Source organism: Spinacia oleracea, chromosome 2, assembly GCF_020520425.1.
Source record: "Spinacia oleracea cultivar Varoflay chromosome 2, BTI_SOV_V1, whole genome shotgun sequence".
Taxonomy (NCBI): domain Eukaryota; kingdom Viridiplantae; phylum Streptophyta; class Magnoliopsida; order Caryophyllales; family Amaranthaceae; genus Spinacia; species Spinacia oleracea.
Window position 1 is genome coordinate 12379046 of NC_079488.1, and position 22178 is coordinate 12401223.

The window sequence follows — 22178 nt, forward strand, 5'->3', positions numbered from 1 at the left end:
CCCTCAGATTCTTGATGAGCATAAAAGGTTCGTAAGCTACAAACCTCCTAGCCCATTCATCAGGGATGTTGTTCAGCATGAGACTCAGAACCTTCTTGAGATCCGCATCCCAGGCGGCATGTCTTTCAGGGGTCATGTCACTGACATAGTAGCTTGGCATGGGATGGAACAGTACATACTCAAATCCATTGAGTCTCACTATTTCAACCAGCTTAGCTTCCCATTCAAGAAATTTTGTTAGGTTCAGCTTCATCATAAACTCAGAACCAACGATGATGTTTTGATTGTTGTTTTCCATAGTTAAAACAACAATTGAAAAAGAATAAACAAATAAATAACCATTCACAGTTTCTCTTAATAAACATAAATTCTAGCATACATGCATAATTCCATATTTATTAAGCATTTTATTCAAGTTATGTGTTCCGGCAGGTGTGAATAAAATGATTCCAAGATCCTTAAATCATTGAAGAATTAAGAACATTATGTATTTAGACTCAATTCTAAAATATTTTAGGTAAGCAAAGCCTTTGCTAATAGTCTATAAACTACTCTTGTTGATAGGTACGTCTAAGGTCTTATTAGGTAAACCTATATGTTTTTCCACGACATAAAAGGACTCCTTACTTATATCGTTGAGTTTCACCAAAACTAACATGTACTCACAATTATTTGTGTACCTTACCCCTTTAGGATCAATAAGTAACACCTCCCTATGGCGGAAAACTATTACTAAGATTGATGTAAAGGTTATCCAAGTAAGTGTTATTTTGGCATTGCACCTTTTAACTCAATTTTAAAGTTTGGAACTTAAGGCTTTTACTATGTTGGTTAGATTTTAAGTAAACTAAAATCCTTAATCATGCAACATAATCAAGCCACAATCTCATGCATAATTAAGACATATTTAAAGCAATAAATAACTTAAAGCATGCATAAGATAAATGTGATCTAGTATGACCCGACTTCATCTTGAAGCTTCAACTTCAAACTCCGTCTTGAAAATGGATTGGAAACTCCGTCTTGAATTTCACCATGGGAGGCGCCATTTTCTTCAAATAGGATAAGCTATAATTGAAACTGATGTGGCCGGAAATAGTAGACTGCCACCTGGCTTTGCTACAATGGCCAAATTTGGAAGACAAAGACCCTTTCATGGATCGCCATAGCACATACTAAACCCATTGAAAAGTTCTGGCTGAAAGCCCAAAGCTTCCAGGAAAGCCCATCATGCCAAGAGCCCACCGGGTCTAACCAGATCTATTATTATTAGACACATGTCCTAATCTGGGAAAATATTCAATCATCAGGTCAGGGTTTGAGGATCAAATCCCAAGAAACCCTAGCACTATAAATAGTGCAGATCCCTAGGTAAAAGGGCAATGAATTCATTCCCACCTACCTTAAACTATCTTTGCTCTGCCTTCTCTCTAAAATTACTTCTCTCTCTAGCCTATACTTACTTAGGCATACTTTGTAAGTTGCCAGAGGATCGTGCCAGCTCATACTTGATACCTCCGAGGAACGCGTGACACGTCATCACCGTAAAAGATCCCACAAAATTTGGCGCCGTCTGTGGGGAGGTATAGTATCATGGCTGAGCCGCAATCTGAACGAGAGTATAATGGTGAAGTAGAGGAGAGACGGCCCCGCGAAAAGAGTCAACCCCATATAGAAGAAGCCAACCGAGTCGCAAATGCCGGAAACACACCATGCCGAGTGCAGGTGGCCGAAGTGGTTGTAGAAGAAGAACCAGTCCTGGAGGCACCTCCACCGGGCGGCCACCTAAGCCCCAGTGTTCGAGATGCCGTGCTGGATGAGAATTTGGACTTTCCAGTCTCGGTGGGATCACTGCGCGAGATCCTAGCAGGATTCCAACAGCAAATGAATCAAACCTTTCGACAACAGATGAGTACCACATTGCAGGATGAAATAGGAAGGAACGTGTTAATCTATAGCAGCGAAAGGACGGCCCCGCAGAGGCCCCTCAGTCTGGGTGTCAATCAGATAAACAGAATGCCACTTAGATCCAACGTATGGAGAGCAAGAGAAAGCTCCCGTCCACAAGCCAGCCGTGGAGTCAGTCCTGTGGCAGAACGCTCGGAGATTGACCGCGGCCATCAAACCTTTCTGCCTCGGCGAGAGCAGGCTATGCGACCACCTTCCAGGGGAAACCCACCGGTCATCTTGCGGCCCTCCTCGAGACGTTAGGAACACTATGAAGCTGAATCTGAACTATCAGACACCGGATCCCCCCAGTAATGGAAGATCCCCCATTTTTCTCCTCTGCTCGAGGGCAGACCCAGATGACGCCTAACAGAGTGAGCATGCGTCCCCGTATTGTCTCCAGCCGTCGTGAACCAACCTGCCATATCCAACTGAGGACGTTGATAACCTGACGTTGAAGCACTGAGCACCCCCTTCTCTGAGGACATAATGAACGCCCCGAAAGAACCTAAAGTCAAAACTCCCACCATTGAAGCCTATGACGGTACCACCAACCCAGATATGCACCTAGTTGCATACCGTCACCACATGTATGTTCAAGGAACCAATGAAGCCACCTGGTGCAAATACTTTCCTGCTACTCTTAAAGGAGTGGCGTCCAAACGGTTTGAACGACTGCCCCCGGGATCAATTGCCTCTTTCAACGAATTACAAACCCTGTTCTCCACCAGGTTCATGGCACACAAGGAAGAAAGGAAAACAAGCATGCATTTTGGACGCATTCAAGAAGGAAAAGATGAGTCACTAAGAAGCTATGTGAAGCGCTTCAATCTAGAGGCGGGACAGATCCCAGATCTTCTCGACGGCGTCTCCTTCGATAATTTTATCAGGGGACTAAAGAAAGGATCATTCAAGTTTCACTTAGTTAAGAAGAGTGTTCGGGCTATGGCTGAAATATTGGATGAGGCTGAAGCATTTATCCACGCAACAGAAATATGCAGCGCGTCCAAAGATGGAAAGACTGGTGAGGCAACAGATTCCTCAGGGAAGAAAGACAAGATAGACAGAAAAGCCCCACGAGTAAATGGTACTTGGGCTCTTTCGAAAGAACATGATACCAATTCTCCTGGACACAAGAGAGAACGTCCACAAGAAAGAGAATATTTCGAGTACAACACGGACCTTCTCACGATACTAGTGGACGTCGGGACCAGGTTCGACCTTGAACGGCCTTTCCCCATGAAGTCTCCTGCTGAGAGTCGAGACCCTAAGTTGTATTGCCAGTTCCACGAGGATATAGGGCATGACACCAAGAACTGCAGAAGCTTGAATAGAGCTCTGGACGGCCTAGCCTCCAAAGGACACCTAAAGAACTACATGCAAAGGAGTACTCATGGCTCGGGGAAGAACCAGTACAAAAAGAACAAGTCACCTGTCTCACCTACAGAGGGAAATCACAGCTAAGGAGGATTTGTAGCCTCATATCAGGAGGACCAGCCGCTGGAGGACCCACCATGAGGGGACAGAAAGACTATGCCCGCCGCCTAGGTCAAGTAATGTTGTCAGGAAAGTCACCTGTGGACCCATTCCCTCGGATAGAGATATGTGAATCGGATGGTGGACGGGTAGCCACTCCACAAGATGACCCCCTCGTGGTCGAGATCAAAATCTCCAACATGAGAGTGAAGAGTATCCTGATAGACACTGGAAGTTCATCTGATATAATGAGCATGGAGTGCCTCAGCCGCCTAACTCACGATCCCAAAACCATAGAAAGCATACATTATCCCATCATCGGTTTTGGAGGAAGCATCATACACCCCGTAGGCGTCATCAACTTGCCGGTTCGGATTGGAGATCGAAAAGATGGACGAAAGATGGGAGTGGATTTCCTAATTCTCAAAGACTCGGCAGCATACAATGTCATTTTGGGACGTCCCACCCTAAACAAAATTAAAGCGGTAGTAGTCACCCATCTCATGCTCCTGAAGTTCGTATGCGATGATGGGGCGATAGGGACTATACATGGAGATCAACAGCAAGCAAGAGACTGCTACCTCACGACCCTCAATCTGTCACCATGGAAGAAAGATTCGGCCGAAGCAAGAGGCAAAAGAAAGAATGAGGAGGAGCTACCTACTGCCAATGAGAGTATGCCAGCCAAGATAGAAAAAAGTGGCTAAAAAATAGAATGTCATTAGATTAGTCTGGATACTTTATGTAATACGAGCCTACAAAACGGCCTAACAATTGTGCAAGAGCCCACAAAACGGCCTGTAATGCTTGCGTACAAAACGGCCAATTTAGCTTCGCTACTTAATGTTAAGCTTCATGATAATATTTTCTTATCTAATGAACTCATGGCTCAATAAAGTCACTCAAAATTACATAGCAAAAACTAAAAGAGTGAAATACCCCCACATTAACGAGCCCCAAGAGGTGGCGTCACGAGTGATTAACTGAAAGACGGCCCTAGAAGTGGTCTAAATTGACAAAGACGTGAATACGCAAAGCATGACTCAACAAAGCAGTCATTTAAAAGGACGCCTTCTCCTTTGAAGGCGTCACAAAAGACAATCGGTTGACGGCCTGAGAAGTGGCCTAAATTAGCGCCCAAATTAGGCTGATCACCTAAAACACTGGGGTAACCGTCCACAAATGGACCAGAAAGTATGTTCCTGAAAAATCAGTAATAAGCTGAAATGGAATAAAACACAAATGCACAGGAGGCACAAAATATTCATATATGCGCACAAGGCACAACAAAACCAAATAAAATAATGCCCAAAGGCATCAATGTTATTACAAGCGCCCACGGCGCCACAAAAACCAACATAAACAAGAAAAACAGTCTATGGATGAGGGGCCGTGGAGCTTCCTTCCTAGACGTCCTGATTTTCGGGGGAATTCACCTCCTCTTCTTCTGCGTCCTCATCCTCCCCCTCACTAAAAAACTCAGGAGGATCGAGACCAAGGCGTCGAGCCGTCGAGATGGCCATCTGGTACAAAATCCGACGCTTAAACCAGGAGAAGTCCTTCCCATCCATCGACTGATCCCATGCCCGCCGAGCACTCTCCAAAATGGACTCCTTCCCAAGCTTGAAAGAGCTAGCGGCTTCCCCCCGCACGGCTTCAATCTCGTCCTAGGTGGCCTTGAGTTTCTTCAATAAGGCGTCAACCTTGGAAGAGAGGTTGGTAACCCGCTCCGAGACGGCGGAATACCCCTTCCTTAGCGCGGCCAACCTCTCCTCATGCTCCAGCAAATTCTTCTCATAGTCCTGGGCATCTTCCTCAGCCTTCCTCGGGGAGTCCGTCTTCGACTTGATCTTGATATCCGCATCCTCATTGATCTGTCAAGCCTTCTTCTCATCATACTTCTCATGATTCTCAATCTGCTCCTTGTGCTAAAACATCTCCTTATGCATATCAAAGCGGTAATGCCTACCCTCGGCACAACGGATGAAGAGCTGCCATGACCAAAAACAGACTTAATCCAAAAAAAAAAAAAAAAATAATAAAAAAAAAAAAAAAAAAACCTTACATCAATTATGAGGGACTGCATGGCCCCAAAGTACCCCTGGTCAATTCCAGGAAGCGAGTTTACATACTCCTCGGAGGACCTTGGGACAACTAACCAGCTGATGGAGCTGGCGGAGGCATAGAGGCATCCCCAACAGGAGGACCTTGGGACTCCTTGCCCTTCTCCTCTCTTGACGAGGAAGTGGTAGCTTCCCCAACATTCGCAGCAGCGCCAGGGGCGTCAACCTGATCAGTGGCCACCTCGGTAACGGTCGCCTTGGCAGCGGTATCGCCTTTGACGGTCACCTTGGGAGACGTCTCTTTTGACTCAGGTGGTAGGGTGGACGCTTGAGGAATAGGGGCTCCTTCTCCCCTAGCCAGAGGGGCTGACGGCCTCGCCAGCGACGGCTTCGCTGCAGTATCAGCAGTGCCCAACTTCTTGAAGAAGGGACGCTTGGGCTTAGGGGCCACCGCTGAAGATGCAGGACGCTTCTTCGTGGCCGACCATGTAGGCTCCTGAAAATGAAAAGGGTGAACAACCAAGCATAGAAGTTAAAAGAATACACAAATACGTCCAAATGGAACAAGATATACTTTGGCAGCATCACCTGAGGCACCCTCATCCGACTTCTTCGAGGAATCTTTCTTCTTAGCCTCCACGGCCTTGAAAATGTCATCCGTATACACCTGGGACAACCAGGTAGGCACGTCCACCAAACCCTTGTCTTCAGGGGACAGACGACTCATGGCAGAATCTACACAAACCAAGGGGATTAGTGAAAGATAAGAAAACAAGGGTTTAGTGGAAAGTCAATGCAAAACTACCTCTATTCAAGTAGGGGAAGAGACCAACGGCCGCAAGGAAGACCATGTTGGTGAACTGACCCACATGGGGAAGCCAATTATTGAGCACCCACGCGTGACTCTTCGCAGACATCCGATACATTTCTGCCTGAAATAAAGGCTTTATGAGCCTTCATTCCCTTGACAAAAGACGAGGATAGGCATCATCCCGCCCTAGAACCCCCGTCTCCTGAATGATGGGAAGAGCAAACTCCACCCCTATTTCCTTGGGACGGGCTCGAAAAAGGAACCTTGTTGTCCCTCTCTCCCGGTGCTCCCCATGCACCTACATTGGATGTCTGCTTAATACGAGCCATGTCGTCCTGCATAGGGAACAGGACGTCTGACTTAAGAAAAAAGGAAAAACAAAAAAACAGGTACACCGTCCGGATACCAGAAAACGCGGCAACTGACAGGACGCCTCCCCAGGAAATTAAAGCATTAAAAGTAAAGGAAGTTTCATAAACATGAAGAAACAAGAAGTTATCGAAGATGCTTACCAATGAGTGATTAAACTGCTGAAATGATCAGGCAAGTTGTCTAAACTCCAAGAACAACGAACGAAGAATCCAAGAACACTCAACACGAACACAGGAAGATCGTTGAAGGGAAGTTGCTCTTTCTCTCTCTAGAAGTCTCCTGGAAAACTAACAAAAGACGAATGAAGGAAAAACAACGATTTCTGAATCATTTTAAAGGCAAAAACCACACTCCCAAAAAAGCAATAACACGTGGCACCATAACAAGAAGGCTCCCCCACATGGGCAAGGGGCACCCTCCTTTAGGGACAAATGATGTGGCCATAAATAGTAGACTGCCACCTAGCTTTGCTACAATGGCCAAATTTGGAAGACAAAGATCCTTTCATGGATCGCCATAGCACATACTAAGCCCATTGAAAAGTTTTGGCTGAAAGCCCAAAGCTTGCAGGAAAGCCCAACATGCCAAGAGCCCATCAAGTCTAATCAGATCTATTATTATTAGACACATGTCCTAATCTGGGAAAACACCTAATCATCAGGTCAGGGTTTGAGGATCAAATCCCAAGAAACCCTAGCACTATAAATAGTGTAGATCCCTAGGTAAAAGGGTAATCAATTCATTCCCACCTACCTTAAACTATCTTTTCTCTGCCTTCTCTCTAAAATTACTTCTCTCTCTAGCCTATACTTACTTAGGCATCGGGGGGAATATTCCTACGGGAATATTCTTGTTTTGCTGGTTTCCAGAGGATCGTGCCAGCTCATACTTGATACCTCCGAGGAACGCGTGACACGTCATCACCGTAAAAGATCCCACAATAGAAACTAATTACAACTATTTGATGGTACACAGACCATATTTAAAATTAAAAACTTTGGTGCATTAGACCAATTTTACATTCAAATTAATGGTACGCAGACCATATTTTCTATCCTATTTGGGCCATACTAGTCACTTTCCATAACCTGTAAAATAGTACATTTACAATATACCATTCACCCATTCATTTATCAATGAATGGCCCACATAGCTGGTTAGTGGAACATATTATGCATCACATAAATATTTGCATCAATTAATCAAGGCTTCCAATAATCTACAAATTATTCAATCCTTATTAATTCTAATCGAGTTGTTTTAACCTTAAAGGAATGTAGACCTAATCAAGAGTATATGACTAAAATGCTCCCACTAAAACCAAGAATTTTACATGCTTTACGAATTTTAAACATAAAATTGTATTTCCTAGTCCAACCGGAAACTTACAAATTTAATTTATTTTTTTTATTTTTTTTGACAAGTAAGAGAGATTTTTTATATATTAATCAACAACTATTACAAACTAATCATAACTAAAGGGAGAAAAACCTTCTAGGAAGGACCCCCTCCACTTTAGAATTCTAAACAAAGCTCAAAAGAGCAAAAACTAGTACTATTATAAGGAATACAGCCAATCCCTATCTCTAGCACTCACTTTCATACCTAGGATACTCTTAATTCTATGCCTAACAGCAAATTGAATACAGCTTACACTACTATCCAGAGAGGGGACCATGGTATCCCTGATAGCTGAATTTCTTGCTTTCCAAATCTGATAGACCACTCCTGCAACAGCAGCATAGCAGACTTTCCTCCTAAAACCACCCACACAGTACCTATGAGCCCACTTAAGGATCATGATCAAGCTTGTTCTGTGAGTGCTGAATCCCAACCAGTGAAGGACTTTCCTACATCATTCTTTGCTGTAGTGGCAAGAGAAAAATAGGTGAGAGATATCCTCTGTATGTAGACCACGGAGGGCACAAAGATCATCATCAGTAACTCCATAAGGGAAGAGCCTGGCTTTGGTTTTTAACCTGTCCTGCAGAGCTAGCTAAAGGATGACCCTATGTTTTGAAATGGTGAACCTGTTCCAAACAAAATGAGACCAATTGGTCTTAGCTTGTTCCTCACTCAGTTGTTTATACATGTCACCAATAGAGTATTTTGTGGTTGTTAACAAAGAGTCAGAGTGAAGTCTGTTGGTGCAATCTAGTTTGACCTTACAGATGTACTTGACTGCTCCACTTGCAGCTACAGAGGGCATGTACACCAGCCAATTCTTTTGTTTAACATAGACAGCATGAACCCATTTTACCCATAAATTATCTTCCTTTTGAGATATGGACCATGCCAATTTCCCAACTGCTGCTTGATTCCAGATAGCAAGGTTTCTAAATCCAAGCCCACCTTGTGTTTTTGAAACACAAAGGTTAACCCAAGCCATAGGACCAGGTCTACTATCATCATAGGTACCATGCCAAAGATAAGCTCTGCAAACAGAGTTTATTTTCCTAATGATACTCTTAAGGAGGATGAAGATTTGGCACCAGTACACACTAATACTCATCAGAACTGAGTTGACAAGCTGCATTCTTCCTGCAAATGATAAGTGTCTTGAACTCCAAATTTTAATTCTACCAACCATTTTGTTCACCAGTTGTTCACATTCACCAGCTTGAAGTTTTCTGGTACTAATTGGCACACCCAAGTATCTAAAAGGTAGTTCTCCAAAGCTGAATCCAGAAATAGCACCAATTCCTTCTTTGTCAGTATTAGAGATACCACAGCAGTACATTGAGGATTTGCAGGGATTTGCTTGGAGGCCAGTTGTGTTTGAAAACAGGTGGAAGCTTTCCAAAAGAAGGCTAACTGAGGTAGTATCACCTTTACAGAACATCAGCAAGTCATCAGCAAAACAGAGGTGATTCAATTGAAGAGTTCTACACCTGGTATGGAACTTGAATTGAGGGTGTTCACCAACTGTAGACATAGCCCTGGAGAAATACTACATGCATAAAGTAAAGAGAAGGGGGGAAAGGAGATGCCCTTGTCTGAGTCCTCTCTTAGGTTGGATCAGATCAGATGGGCTACCATTAATGAGAAGAGAGTATCTTGTTGTTGAGAGACATGTCATAATTAGGTTAATGAAGAATGTAGGAAATCCTAGCTCAGTTAGCATTCCCTCAATGAATGCCCACTCTACTGTATCATAGCCTTTTTTGATGTCAACTTTCATTAAGCAACAAGGGGGAGTATGAGACTGGTTGTACATCTTCACTATATCTTGACAGATTAGGACATTATGCAGGATAGACCTACCAGAGACAAAAGCCCCTTGATTAGGAGAGATCAGATCAGGAAGCACTAAACTGAGTTTGTTGCAAATGAGTTTAGAGATACATTTGTAGATGACAGAGCAACAAGCTATTGGTCTGAAATCACCCACAGTAGCTGGAACTGAGATTTTAGGAACTAGAGTGATTGAGGTGACATTAACTTCTTTGAGGATTTTCCCTATGGTGAAGAAATCAGAGATTGCCTTATAGAGATCATCTTTGTTTACATGCCAGGCAGTTTTAAAGAAATAGCTATTATAGCCATCCAAACCAGAATCCTTGTGGTTAGGAATTGAGAATAAAGCCTTCTTCACATCTTCCATTGAGAAAGTACAATCCAGCAAGGATTTCTGAGACTCATTGAGCTTTGGGCCTCTATTAACAATCACAGGATTAACATGGGTTCTTTGTTCCATTTGAGTACAGAACAAATCAGAGTAGAATTGAGTGAAGGCATCTTTCACCCCCTCAATTATTGTAACCCTATCACCTTGCATGTTTTGAATTGAGTGAATCGTATTATGTCTTCTTCTCTGCTTGATGATTTGATTAAACACTCTAGTGTTCTCATCCCCCTGAACCAACCAATTAATTTTGGTTGTCTGGTGGAGGTAAGAAATGTAAGCATTGTGAGCCTGTTTATACTCAGCTGCAGCTAACTTTTAAGCATCAGCCAAGCTTCCATCATTTGGGGTGGCATGCAATTTAGCTTGGATAGGAAGTAAGTGAGAGTAGAGTCTTGTGTTTTCAGCTTCAACATTACTAAAACCCTCCTTGTTCATCTATTTTAGGTCTGTCTTTAACCACTTGAGCCTCTATAAAATTTTGTACATGGTACATCCAAACACAGGTTTCTCCCAGTTGGTTTGCACAATGTCAATGAAATCATCAGCATTAGCCCACATATTAAAGAATCTGAAAGGCCTTTTTAATTTATCATTCTTGTGAAAGCAAAGCAGCATAGGGCTATGATCAAACTCACCTTCAGGAAGGAAGTTAGCCTCTACAGTAGGGAATAAGCCCAACCAACTGGCATTGGACAAAACTCTATCAATTCTGGAAAAGACTCTTGCCTCCCCTTCTTGCTTATTGTTCCATGTGTATTGTCTTCCAACTGTCTTGATAGTGGTGAGATCACAGTGGAACATACAATTCCTCAGGGCTTGAATATCTCCAAGCCTGACAGGGCCACCAATTCTATCTTCAATGTCCATTAAGGCATTAAAATCCCCCATAATAACCCATGGCTGACTGTAGTTGTCAGCAATGAGTGAGAGAATTCCAGAGAGGCACCCTCTCATTTTTCCCATTCATCCCATAGATGAAGGTGCTTTGAAAACTGCCACCAGTGCTTTTTGTTTTGATCACACTATGAATGTGCTGGCTACTCATAGAAACAATGTCTACATCAAAGGTAGAGGGATCCCAAGCAATGATTATTCTATCTACAGAGGAACAACTTAGGTTGGTAGTGAAATTCCACCCTAGACAAATACTGAGGTACAAGTCACCCACTTTTGGTGCCTTGACCTTTGTTTATAGGAGACAGAATAGCTTAGCCATGTGAGAGTGAATGAACCTTCCCACTTCAGATTGTTTGGCTCTTCTATTCAATCCCCTCAGATTCCAGCATAGGATATTATCCATTAGACCCAGGGGCAATCAACCCCTGATCTAATAGACCATCCCCAACCACCTCAACATCATTATTAACTTCATCATCATTATTATCAGTGATCACTAGTGTCTGAAAACTATTCCTTGTGTTGACTGGTTTCAACTGCTGACAGTGTTGCCTACTGAAGGATGTTGCCTGCACAAACCCTTCTGCATCAATAGAGGTGATCACTTGATCAGTGGTTTGCTCCACTGTCACCTGTGTTTTTTGAATAGCTTTATGTTGCCAAACTTTGTTTACAGGTTTGCTCTTCACTTTGGTGACCTTGTTGTTCTTGGAACAGGCATGGCTAGCATTCCCAATCCCCCTGCAATGGGTGCATTCAATGGGAAGCCAGTCATATTCCACACTTTGCTCCATTAGAACCCCTTTCTCATTCACAAACTGAATGCTTTTAGGATAGTGTTGTCCAAGTGTGACTTCTACCAGAATCTTTGCAAACATTACCTTATCCCTATTCTTAGTTGCTTGATCAACTCTAATGGCTTGTCCAACTTGCCCTGCAATTTTAAACAAGCTCTTCTCTCCCCAATATTTCACCTCAAGTCCAGGCAACTTAATCCACACTGGAACCTGTTTGCTTGGGTCTTTAGCATAGTTAATTTCTTCAGACCATGGTTTGATGATCAAAGGTTTGGAGCCAAAAAACTGAGCACCCCCATTGATCACCTTCTGGCAATTTTCCATAGTGGTAAATCTCATGAGAAATAGCCCCTTCCGCACCATTGCCACTTTATCTACTCCCAGTTTCCCCCAAATTCGATGAACATATCCCTCCATGACATGTTGAGGAGGGTTAGCCCCCAACACATAACACACAACTGCAGATTTCCAGAAGGTGATTTCATCCTCAATGTCATCCAGTTCAATAATTGCAGGGGAAATCAAATTCTCATTATCAGGTATAATATCGGTATTAGGAAGCACATTAGTAGCAGTGTTATGTTCAATTGATTTCGCAGGCAAATTAGAGGTGTTCGCGCCAATTCTCACATTTGAATGAAAAAGGGTACGAGCATCATTACCAGATTGCAGCCATTAATCCATTCGTTAAAATCATTTCGAACTTGTGATCGTTGTTGTAGAGCAACCAGTGATGATTTTGGAGTGAGGATTTCATGTTCCTCGAAGATTAGATCATCTGGGTCTACAATTGATTTTCCAGAAATGTCATCATCCTCCACCATTGATGGAGCTTGGTGGTTCTTTGCAGTCGCTCGAGTCTATGGTTTAGAAATTGCACCTTCATCCTGTTTCTTCGACTTCTTTCCTGCAGATTTGGCCTGAGTTTTTCGAGGTCTTCCCATGGTGACGAAGAAGGTGATTGCCTCTTCGAAACCTCTCAAACGCAAGCATTTAATTAAAATTTAAAGCTCATATAAATTATTATTTAAATCCTTTAATTTATTTTCAGTTGATTAAATTAATTAGTTTAAATTTAATCAAGGTTTTAATATTAGTAAAATAATTAGTATAAATAAATTTATAATAATTAAATTATTCAAAATTAAATTCCGAGAAAAAAATTAAATTACGAGTTTTAAATTTAATTAAAATTGTTATTCAACTGAAAAATTAAAATTAAAAATTAAAACGGCCCTTGCGTACTAAGGCAAGGCCTTAGGCCGAAGCCCAAGCCTCGCCCAAGCACCACACTGTCGCAGCGCCGTAGGCCGCGTGCACGAAGCAGCGCCCAGGCCTCCATTGCGTGTGGCCGAGTGATGCGGGCTGTGCTCACTGCCCTTGTGGCTGCTTGCTTGCTCGCAGATGCTGCCAGCGCTGGGCAGTGGCATGCGCAACGCATGCGAGCTCCTTTGCTCGTATGCTGCTGCCTTGCCTCGTGCCTGGCGCTTCGTAGCATCGATGCCCTTTGGTTCTCGACCTCCACACGGCACACACTACACAGCAACCTTGCTGCCGCGCATGCCTTGTTGCTCGTCGCCTTGTACCGCATGGGCGACGAGCTCCCTTGCTCGTCGTCGCATGCCCGCACAATGAAACACCCTTAAAGGTAACACTTAGCTTCCTTTTCTTCGTGCGTGCAACATTGGTGGTCGGTTTTATTAAAAAATTAATAATTTTTATACTTTAATTTAATTGACGAAATAATAAACCATATTAATTTCATTAAATTCGGGCAAAAATCGAAAATTTATTATTCAAATTAATTTCCGATTATATTTATGTTCATGGATTCAAATCTAGGTCATAAAATTTTAAAACTTTTCAAATTTTATGGTGGTTTTTAATCATAGGATCCTAATTAAATTGCTAATTAATTATGAAAATCAAATCAAATCAAATTCTAAATTATTCGAATTTCAAAAAATTAATTACAATTACAAATTAGGTTGTATAATTAACAAGCTTAGGCATTAAAATTGTTAAACATATACAGTAGGTCAATCATAGATTCAAGATTTACAATTCCCATTAAAAAAAAAAAAAAAAAAAAAGATTCAAGATTTACAAACAAGAATCGCAAATATTTAATTTAACATCCAAAAAATTATAAATTTTGCGTTCGAAAAACTAAAACCTCCGAAAAGTCATAGTTAGGCTTCGAATTTGGGAATTCTGAGTTCGTCATCAAATCTTTGATTTTAGTCAAAATTTTAAAATGTCGTTTACATGCGAAATTCACTATAAAATTATACGATTCCGACCATTATTGACTAAACTGCCGAAATCCTGCGAACATATAATTAAATAATCGCACGAATTTGCAATTAATTACAAAATTCGAAATTAATCACCCCTTTAATTCATTGCAAATTTATAAAATTTAACCATGTTAGCTATAATTGATTATGGAATTAATTAGAGGCTCGTGATACCACTGTTAGGTTATGACAAATATAAAACATATATTTCATGTAGAAAAACCATAAAGCCAGGAATCCAAATTAATTGTCACATAGTCAATTAGCATAATCTAGGATAAATACATGTGACGCGTGCCTTCCCTAGCTGCTCCCGAACCGAACAAGAACAAGTTTAGGAGTTCAAGTGTAGTCCCTCCATAGATAGTCCACAGCACGTTCGGATCTGCCTTAGATTCAATTAACTAGAATTTAACCTAACTTTTATGTTATTCGTACTTAATTATTTGGCAAATTATTAAGCTTAGTTTAACCTTAAAACTATATGAATACTTGAGAATATGATGTATATAAATTGTGATTTTCATCACCTATTTATAGGGTAGGATTATCGGAACTAGAAACCTACTAGGATTCAATTTATCTAATTGAATTAGAATTAGACTTAAATTAAACCTTTTGTTTTTAGTGTTTAGCTTAACAACTTTAGGAAAATAATCTAACCGGACAAATCCTAAGCAAACAAGGATTCGAGGCTTGCACAAACCACACACACGAGCAGCCCACGAGGGGCGCTGCTGTGCGCGCACGGGGCTTGGCCCAACAAGTAGTCATGCGGCCCACAGCGTGGGCGCTGCTGCTGCTGGCCTTGCCTTGCTCGGCTGGGCCTGGCCTTGCCTTGCGCTTGGCTAGGCCTGCCTTGCTAGGCGGGCTGTTGGTGTTGCTTTGCGTGGGCTTCGCTAGGCACGGGCTTAGCTTCGTGATGGGCCTTGCGTCTAGCAAGCTCGTCCGATGTTTATTTCGTACGTCGCGCTTCCGATTCATTTTCCAATTCCGGAATTCATTTCCGATTCCGGAATTAATTTCCATTTCGAACAAATATTTAATATTTCCGATTCCGATAATATTTCCGATTCCGGCAATATTTCCGTTTCCGGCAATATTTCCGATTCCGGCAATATTTCTATTTCCGATAATATTTTCCGATATGTACCATGTTTCCTTTTCCGGCAACATCTACGACTTGGATAATATTTATATTTCCGATACGATCCATATTTCCGTTTCCGACAATATCATCGTTTCTGGAGTATTCATAATTTGCCTTTTGACGATTTCAGCTCCCACTGGAACCGAGATCCGTCGATTCCGAATATCCATAAATGGAGTATTTAATTCACTTAAATACTTGATCCGTTCACGAACTATTTGTGTGATCCTACGGGTTCAGTCAAGAGTAAGTTGTGGATTAATATTATTAATTCCACTTGAACTGAAGCGGCCTCTAGCTAGGCATACAGTTCACTTGATCTCACTTAATTATTAACTTGCATAATTAAGTAATACTGAACCACATTTATTAGACTTAGCATTGAATGCACACTTGGACCAAGGGCGTTATTTCCTTCAGCTTGATTGTTACATAACATTTTCCGCCATTGAACACTAGGGGCATCACTTCTCAACTCCTTATAGTACTTGCTAATAGAAAACTGTTGTTGATGAATCATACTTGCCCCACAAGCAACAAAGTTCACAAAAGCTAGGATTTTCCTTACAACCCATGAAGCTTGTTTAGGAATCACCAAGGTTGTAAGGTCCCTGTTTTTTACATAATTATGCACCCACTTGACCCAAACCTTGCCATTCCTCATTGTAATATTCCACAGTTACTTGCAGATGAATTTTTTTGATACAAAGCTCAATATTAATGATTTTTAGCCCACCTGCACTCTTAGGAAGACAAAGCTTGTCCCAGACGATCAAGTTTCTCTTTGTGGCACCAGAAGCTCCAGACCATAGGAAATATCTGCAGGCAACTTGAATAACCTTAAGAACTTTCTTAGGTAAGACGAAAACTTGGCACCAGTATGTTTGAACACCAAATAAAATAGATTTGATGAGCTGAAGCCTGCCTGCATACGAAAGAAGCTTAGAAGCCCAACGATCAATTCTTGAAAGCACATTCTTAATTAGAGGCTGACACGCAGCAATAGAAAGCTTCTTGGAGGATAAAGGAACTCCAAGATACTTAAAAGGCAAGTCACCTTTAGAAATCTGGAATTCTTCAAGAATAAGGTTATGGACCTCACAAGGAACACCTCCAAAATAAATGGATGTCTTGGCCTGGTTAGCTCGGAGCCCAGAAACAAAAGAGAATTTTTGAAAAGCACTAAACAATTGTCTGATAGATTGTGCATCACCCCTAGAGAACAACAAAAGATCATCAGCGAAGCAAACATGATACAAATTGAGCTTCTTGCACTTGGGGTGATACTTGTAATCCTTATTGTCCTTCAACTCAAGCAGACACCTATTCAAGTACTCCATACAAAGAACAAATAGGTAAGGAGATATAGGATCCCCCTGACGAAGACCTTTCTTTCCTTTAATGGGCATAGTCATCTCACCATTAACATTGAAATAATAGGAAGCAGTCGATAAACAAGCCATGATCCAACAAAAAAAAATATGAGGAAAGCCAATCTCCAGCAGAAGAAACCTGACAAAAGCCACTCAACGGAATCATAAGCCTTTTGCAAGTCGATTTTAAGCATGCACCTAGGCGAGACATTCTTCTGACCATAGCCCTTGACAAGCTCATGACTCAAAATAATATTGTAAAAACTGACCCTCCCTTTGACAAAAGCCGATTGAGTCTCCCAAAAAAAAATCGACTAAAAGTTGTTATTGTGAAAATATACATTGTGTCTAATCCAAGAACATTTTATGTACTCTTATAATATTTAATTTTCATGTACAGAGTATTAATATATGATACTCCCTCCGTATTTTTTTAGGAGTTATATGTTGAACGAAACAAGTATTAAGGAAGCTTAGTTGAATTTGATATAATAATGATGCAAGTGCGGTAGTTGAATGTAAAGAATAAAAATAAAAAAAATGTGGAATGTAAAATTTACAAAAAATGGAATTATTTAAGATTTAAGTGGACCCAAAAGTGGAACTATAAGATTTTTTATTTTGGATTAATAGTTTTTACCATCTTAAAAAATTGACAAGTTTTTTAACCACCTTGAAAAATATAAATTGTATTTTACCACCTAAAAAAAAAATTGTCTTTTACCATATATTAACGACAAAGATAACAGAAACATTATGTTATGAACCCTAACTTTTCTGTCCAACTTTGAGGGTTAGTTTGAGTAATTGAATGACCAATTCAAAAAATTAATTAACATATATCATGTTGTCGAATCAATTACACATATAAATGTCTTTAAAAACACAATTAACATATAGTTTCAATAAATGATTACTAATTAATGATATTATTTTGGACACAAACCACAAATCATATCTTAAATAAGTCTGAATCTCCTTTGCAAAGCTGGAAAAGACTTTATCAAATTTACAAATATTACCAATTATGTGAATTATTAATAGGAAACAAATTATGTGAATTTGGGATTTTTCCCATTTTCAGCATATATTATTCAAAAAATATCTACTCCATTAAATAAACCCTTAAAAACCTAAATATTTTCTAATTTATCATAAGATAATATACTATGTATTGATATTGATATGAAGAATTAACATCGAAAGAATCACAAATTATACTCCTTGCTATTACTGATTTTTTAATATTACATTATACGAAGTACTTACTCTATTTTTTTAATTGCACCATTTGGGTTTGACACAAACGTTGAGAAGGTAAATAAATACCAAGAATGCTCATGTGATAATAAAAAAATTGGTAGAAAAATTAGGTATTAATGGTAAATATAAAATGTGTATAAGGGTAAAATGAGCATTTGGTGTGTGAGCACACTAAAAAATACATGTGAATGCATAATATAAAAGGAAACATTACAAATAATATGCACCTTGCAAAAAAGTAAAATCATGCAAGTAAAAGAAAAATTGGAGGAATATGCTATTATAATAAATTATTATGATTTTTCACAATCTTAATAAATAAATTTCTACTGCAATATTCTTAGCCTACTTTTTTTGGACGAACTATTAGCCATTCGATTAATGTCTTTAAAAATCACTATAAAAGTAAAAACATATTTTCGCGTTATTGCAAGCTTGTAATATGTTTACTTTGTGTTAAAAGATTATCAACTAATGCAAATTTGAATAACATATAAAAATGGAAAATAAAAATAAAAATTAGTATTGATTTTCTATTATACTTCCTCACCAGGTGACATGTATATATAATACTTCGTATGTTTTATTCATTTTCTAATATATTTAATATGGTTAGTTTTTTTTGAGTAATTTTATAGGTAACCTTAAGATTTAACCAAATTTATGTTTTTTAAGGGAAAAAGCTTGCGACATTTTTTTGATCGATGTCCAATTCCACCAAATTTAAGTGAGTACCAATTGACACGACTATATACAACATTTAATTTTTTATATCTGATAACATTTGCGTATATTAATTTAAAATCAACGGGTACCCGATGACGATACTTTATGAATTTTTTTTATAATTAAATATTTTTGTCGAAATAACTTTATAAATAAAATAATTAGTTTTGAAACCAATTTAGATGCCATGTCTTTAATTTTTATTATTTTCCCTTATTTTTTCATTAACACAAGACAAAACATTTTATTTTACTTTATTAAAGATATTATACTCGATAAGTTAGTATTGAACTAAAAATATATGAAATAACAATCGTGCATTGCACGGAACCTAACATATTGAGTCCATATTCTTCCTTGTACCTAACTTCTATTCGTACATAGTGGTTAAGATTCTACATGGAAACCGTATAATAAGTAATATATAATCAACTAAAAAAAATGATTATAATTTTGAAATGTTACTCTTGACCAATATGATAAATTGTATCAAACCATTGTAATAAGTTAGAACATGCGTGTATACTTTACGGAAATTTTTTTTTAAAAAAACTTAAATATGTTTGTCGAAATAAATTTATAAAAATACTAATTTAATTTTTAAATCCAATTTAAAATTTTACACCATGTAATTTTCATTATTAATTTTCCCTTATTTTTTCATAAAAACAAGACAAAGCTTAATTTTATTTTATTTCATTAAAGATATTATACTCGATAAGTTAGTATTGGACAAAAAACATACGAAATAAAAATCGTGCATTGCACGGAAAAATTAACCAGCGAAAGAATTTGCTTACTATATATAGATGTTCATGCATGTGAATATAATAAAACTACTGAATACAAGTCCTAGATACTTTTTCTATCTATTTTCAATTTTTAATTGGTTGGTATCTTACATATATGATGATCAAATCCACTAATTTATATGCTAAACAACATGTTTACTATATCCATAAGTGATATAAATGGATTTAATTTCTTCCAGGAAATTCATGGCAAGTTCTAGCGGATCATGTGTCCATGCTTGGAGTTTATATACTAATTTTAACCGATAATTAAATAATTATTGTTTAGTTAATTATGTTTGTGGAAGATATCTTACCAGTTAAAATGGTAATATAATTAACGACAATCCTTCACTTATAAATGATATAAAATTCTAAATAAAAAATTAATCTATCTACTTAATATTCTTCCAACTAATTTCCCTCAAAAAAAAAATCTTCCAACCAATACATAACTCAAAATGGAGGGAAATTTGATTTTCTACAAATCCAGGAAGATGATAGTAGCTATTCTTTTTATTCTAGCCATAGGTAATTAATTATTAATTAATTAGTTCTTTGTATTAGTTAATAATTAATCCATGTTCTTCATTATTTAATATTTCATATTTGATTATTAAAAAAATGCCAGTATTAATTAAATTCACAAACGTGCTTATGTTTCTTGGCTAGCCATTCTAAGAACGTCATTATTAAATAAATGTTACCCATGATGTCTTGACCTAACAGTTAAGAATGGGGGGCTGTCTATAACAGGTCATACGTTCGAATCTTCCCCTTTGCTCCCCATTTACGACTTGTAATTTTCTTGTGTTGTTCATTAATAAAGATGATTGCGGGTCAAACCCATAAGCCATGGGTTTGAACGGGCCCAACCAACGCCCAGCCCGCCTGTAATGGGCCAGGTCGAACCGTGTAGAAACTTTCAAAAAAGGTGTCGGGCCAGACCGTGTGTTGTCGTATTTTTTCTTAAACATGCGGTGCAGACCCTGCCCGCGACTTCTTGCCTGTGTCGGGGTCGGCCTGGCCCACAACTATATTTCGTCATTCACACTAAAAACAACTAATGTGCTTACTTTGTATATGAAACTTTGGCAGGTCAAATTATGACTGCTAACGCAGGAAAGTGTATTCGTGATGGTCAACTGTGTGGTTTCGTTGAGTGGCTCGTGACGGCGGGAGATGATTGTTGTGTTCCAAGTCAATGTTCAAAACCATTTGGTGGAGGAATTTGTAAATAGCCCCGATTATCACAAAATTCCCCATTGGCACTGTCTAATTAGACTATTAGAGTTTATTTAGTTATCTTATCAATAATTGTTCCTAACTAGTAAATTATTTAATTTAAAGTTGGTGATAAAAAAGGTGTAATTATTTCTCATGGAGGATATTTATACATATATGCTACTAAAAGTTATGCTTTCGGTTGACTTTTTAAAATTTTATGTGAAAGATAAAAAAATTTCACTATACTCCGTCAGTTTCTTTTTATTAAAATGTACCATTTTGATCGGCGCACATGTGAATACATCATTTGACCATTAGTTAACTATCTTTACTTTTTTATTTCTTAAAATAATAAAAGTTGCTATTGTGAAAATATACATTGTGTGAAAAGTTTTGCGCTTGAGAGGGTTCAAAGAGGGTTCCTCATCGACGCCATGGCCACTCGAAAGCAAGCAAAATGCAACAATGGTGGAAAATCGAAAGCAAAAATGTCGGTAACTGCTACGAAGCAATCTAGTTCCCATAAACAAACTTCAAATAGAGAAATGGTGGACAATATTTCGAACTCGGACCATTCTGAGGTACGATCAAACCCAGATTTTGAAACGATGTTAGAGGACCAAATTCTCACTCCCAGGTCGGCTCTTCAGCACATACATTATCAATAAAATGTCGGAAAATTTGTAATTATTAATCCAATCTTTGCACGGTTTTCTTTAATTAAGCCTACCTATGCGATATTTCTAAATAATCCAACCTTTATGACCCAACTACTATTATTAAGCCTGGATGACCGGTTACCTGCTACAAAGTCAAGGAAAATTTGTAATTATTAATCCAACCTTTTCCCGATTTTCTTTAATTAAGCCTACCTATGCGATATTTCTAAATAATCCAACCTTTATGACCCAACTACTATTATTAAGCTTGGATGACCGGTTACCTGCTACAAAGTCAACGTTAAAAACGTTAACAACCTAAAGTTGGTTTCCCTGCTAAAATATTGGACACGTCATCATCACTTGCCACCTAAACAAGGATATAATTTTTTTGTTCAAAAAATCCTTAACCCTTCTCTTCTCTGTACCGTGTTTCAATTCCTCTCTCCTCCATTACTGCTGCTTCAACCACAATTGTACTAGTTCATGACATCATTAACGATTTTCTTGTGGAAATAGGTGACTTCATCCACACGCAATCAAATTTCGTCTCCAAAATCGTACAATTGAAGGTGAACTTACGAACCTTAGCGTTTTTTTTCCATATTTGGTAAATTTTGAATTTTGGGCTTTCTTGATGATCAGTTCGTAAAAACCCGAGTTGTTGCAATAATATAGTTTTTTTTTATGTTGTGGGA

General features: G+C 39.0%; 2 protein-coding genes and 1 long non-coding RNA gene across 3 annotated transcripts; 2 read left to right on the plus strand and 1 right to left on the minus strand.

Moving 5' to 3' along the window:
- Window positions 1-2682: 2682 nt before the first annotated feature.
- On the plus strand, window positions 2683-3411 carry LOC110776628 (uncharacterized). The gene has a single exon (XM_021981185.2). The coding sequence runs from the start codon at window positions 2683-2685 to the stop codon at window positions 3409-3411; it is 729 nt and encodes a 242-aa protein (XP_021836877.2).
- Window positions 3412-12851: 9440 nt separating this feature from the next.
- Window positions 12852-16904, minus strand: LOC110776629 (uncharacterized). The gene is made up of 2 exons (XM_056835683.1): window positions 16091-16904; window positions 12852-12967 (listed from the first exon to the last, which is right to left on the minus strand). The coding sequence occupies exons 1-2, from the start codon at window positions 16902-16904 to the stop codon at window positions 12852-12854; spliced, it is 930 nt and encodes a 309-aa protein (XP_056691661.1).
- A 3002-nt stretch (window positions 16905-19906) lies between these two features.
- LOC130466785 (uncharacterized) lies at window positions 19907-21024 on the plus strand. Its single transcript, XR_008926936.1, has 2 exons — window positions 19907-20125; window positions 20693-21024. It is a non-coding gene; the product is annotated as an uncharacterized lncRNA (long non-coding RNA).
- Window positions 21025-22178: the final 1154 nt, after the last annotated feature.

Coding starts and splice junctions, on each gene's coding strand:
- LOC110776628 (XM_021981185.2), top strand. CDS start 2,683: ATGGCACACAAGGAAGAAAGGAAAACAAGCATGCATTTTGGACGCATT.
- LOC110776629 (XM_056835683.1), bottom strand. CDS start 16,904: ATGGCTTGTTTATCGACTGCTTCCTATTATTTCAATGTTAATGGTGAG. Junction 12,968..16,090: donor TTACAATGAGGAATGGCAAG/GTTTGGGTCAAG, acceptor TGCGTTTGAGAG/GTTTCGAAGAGGCAATCACC.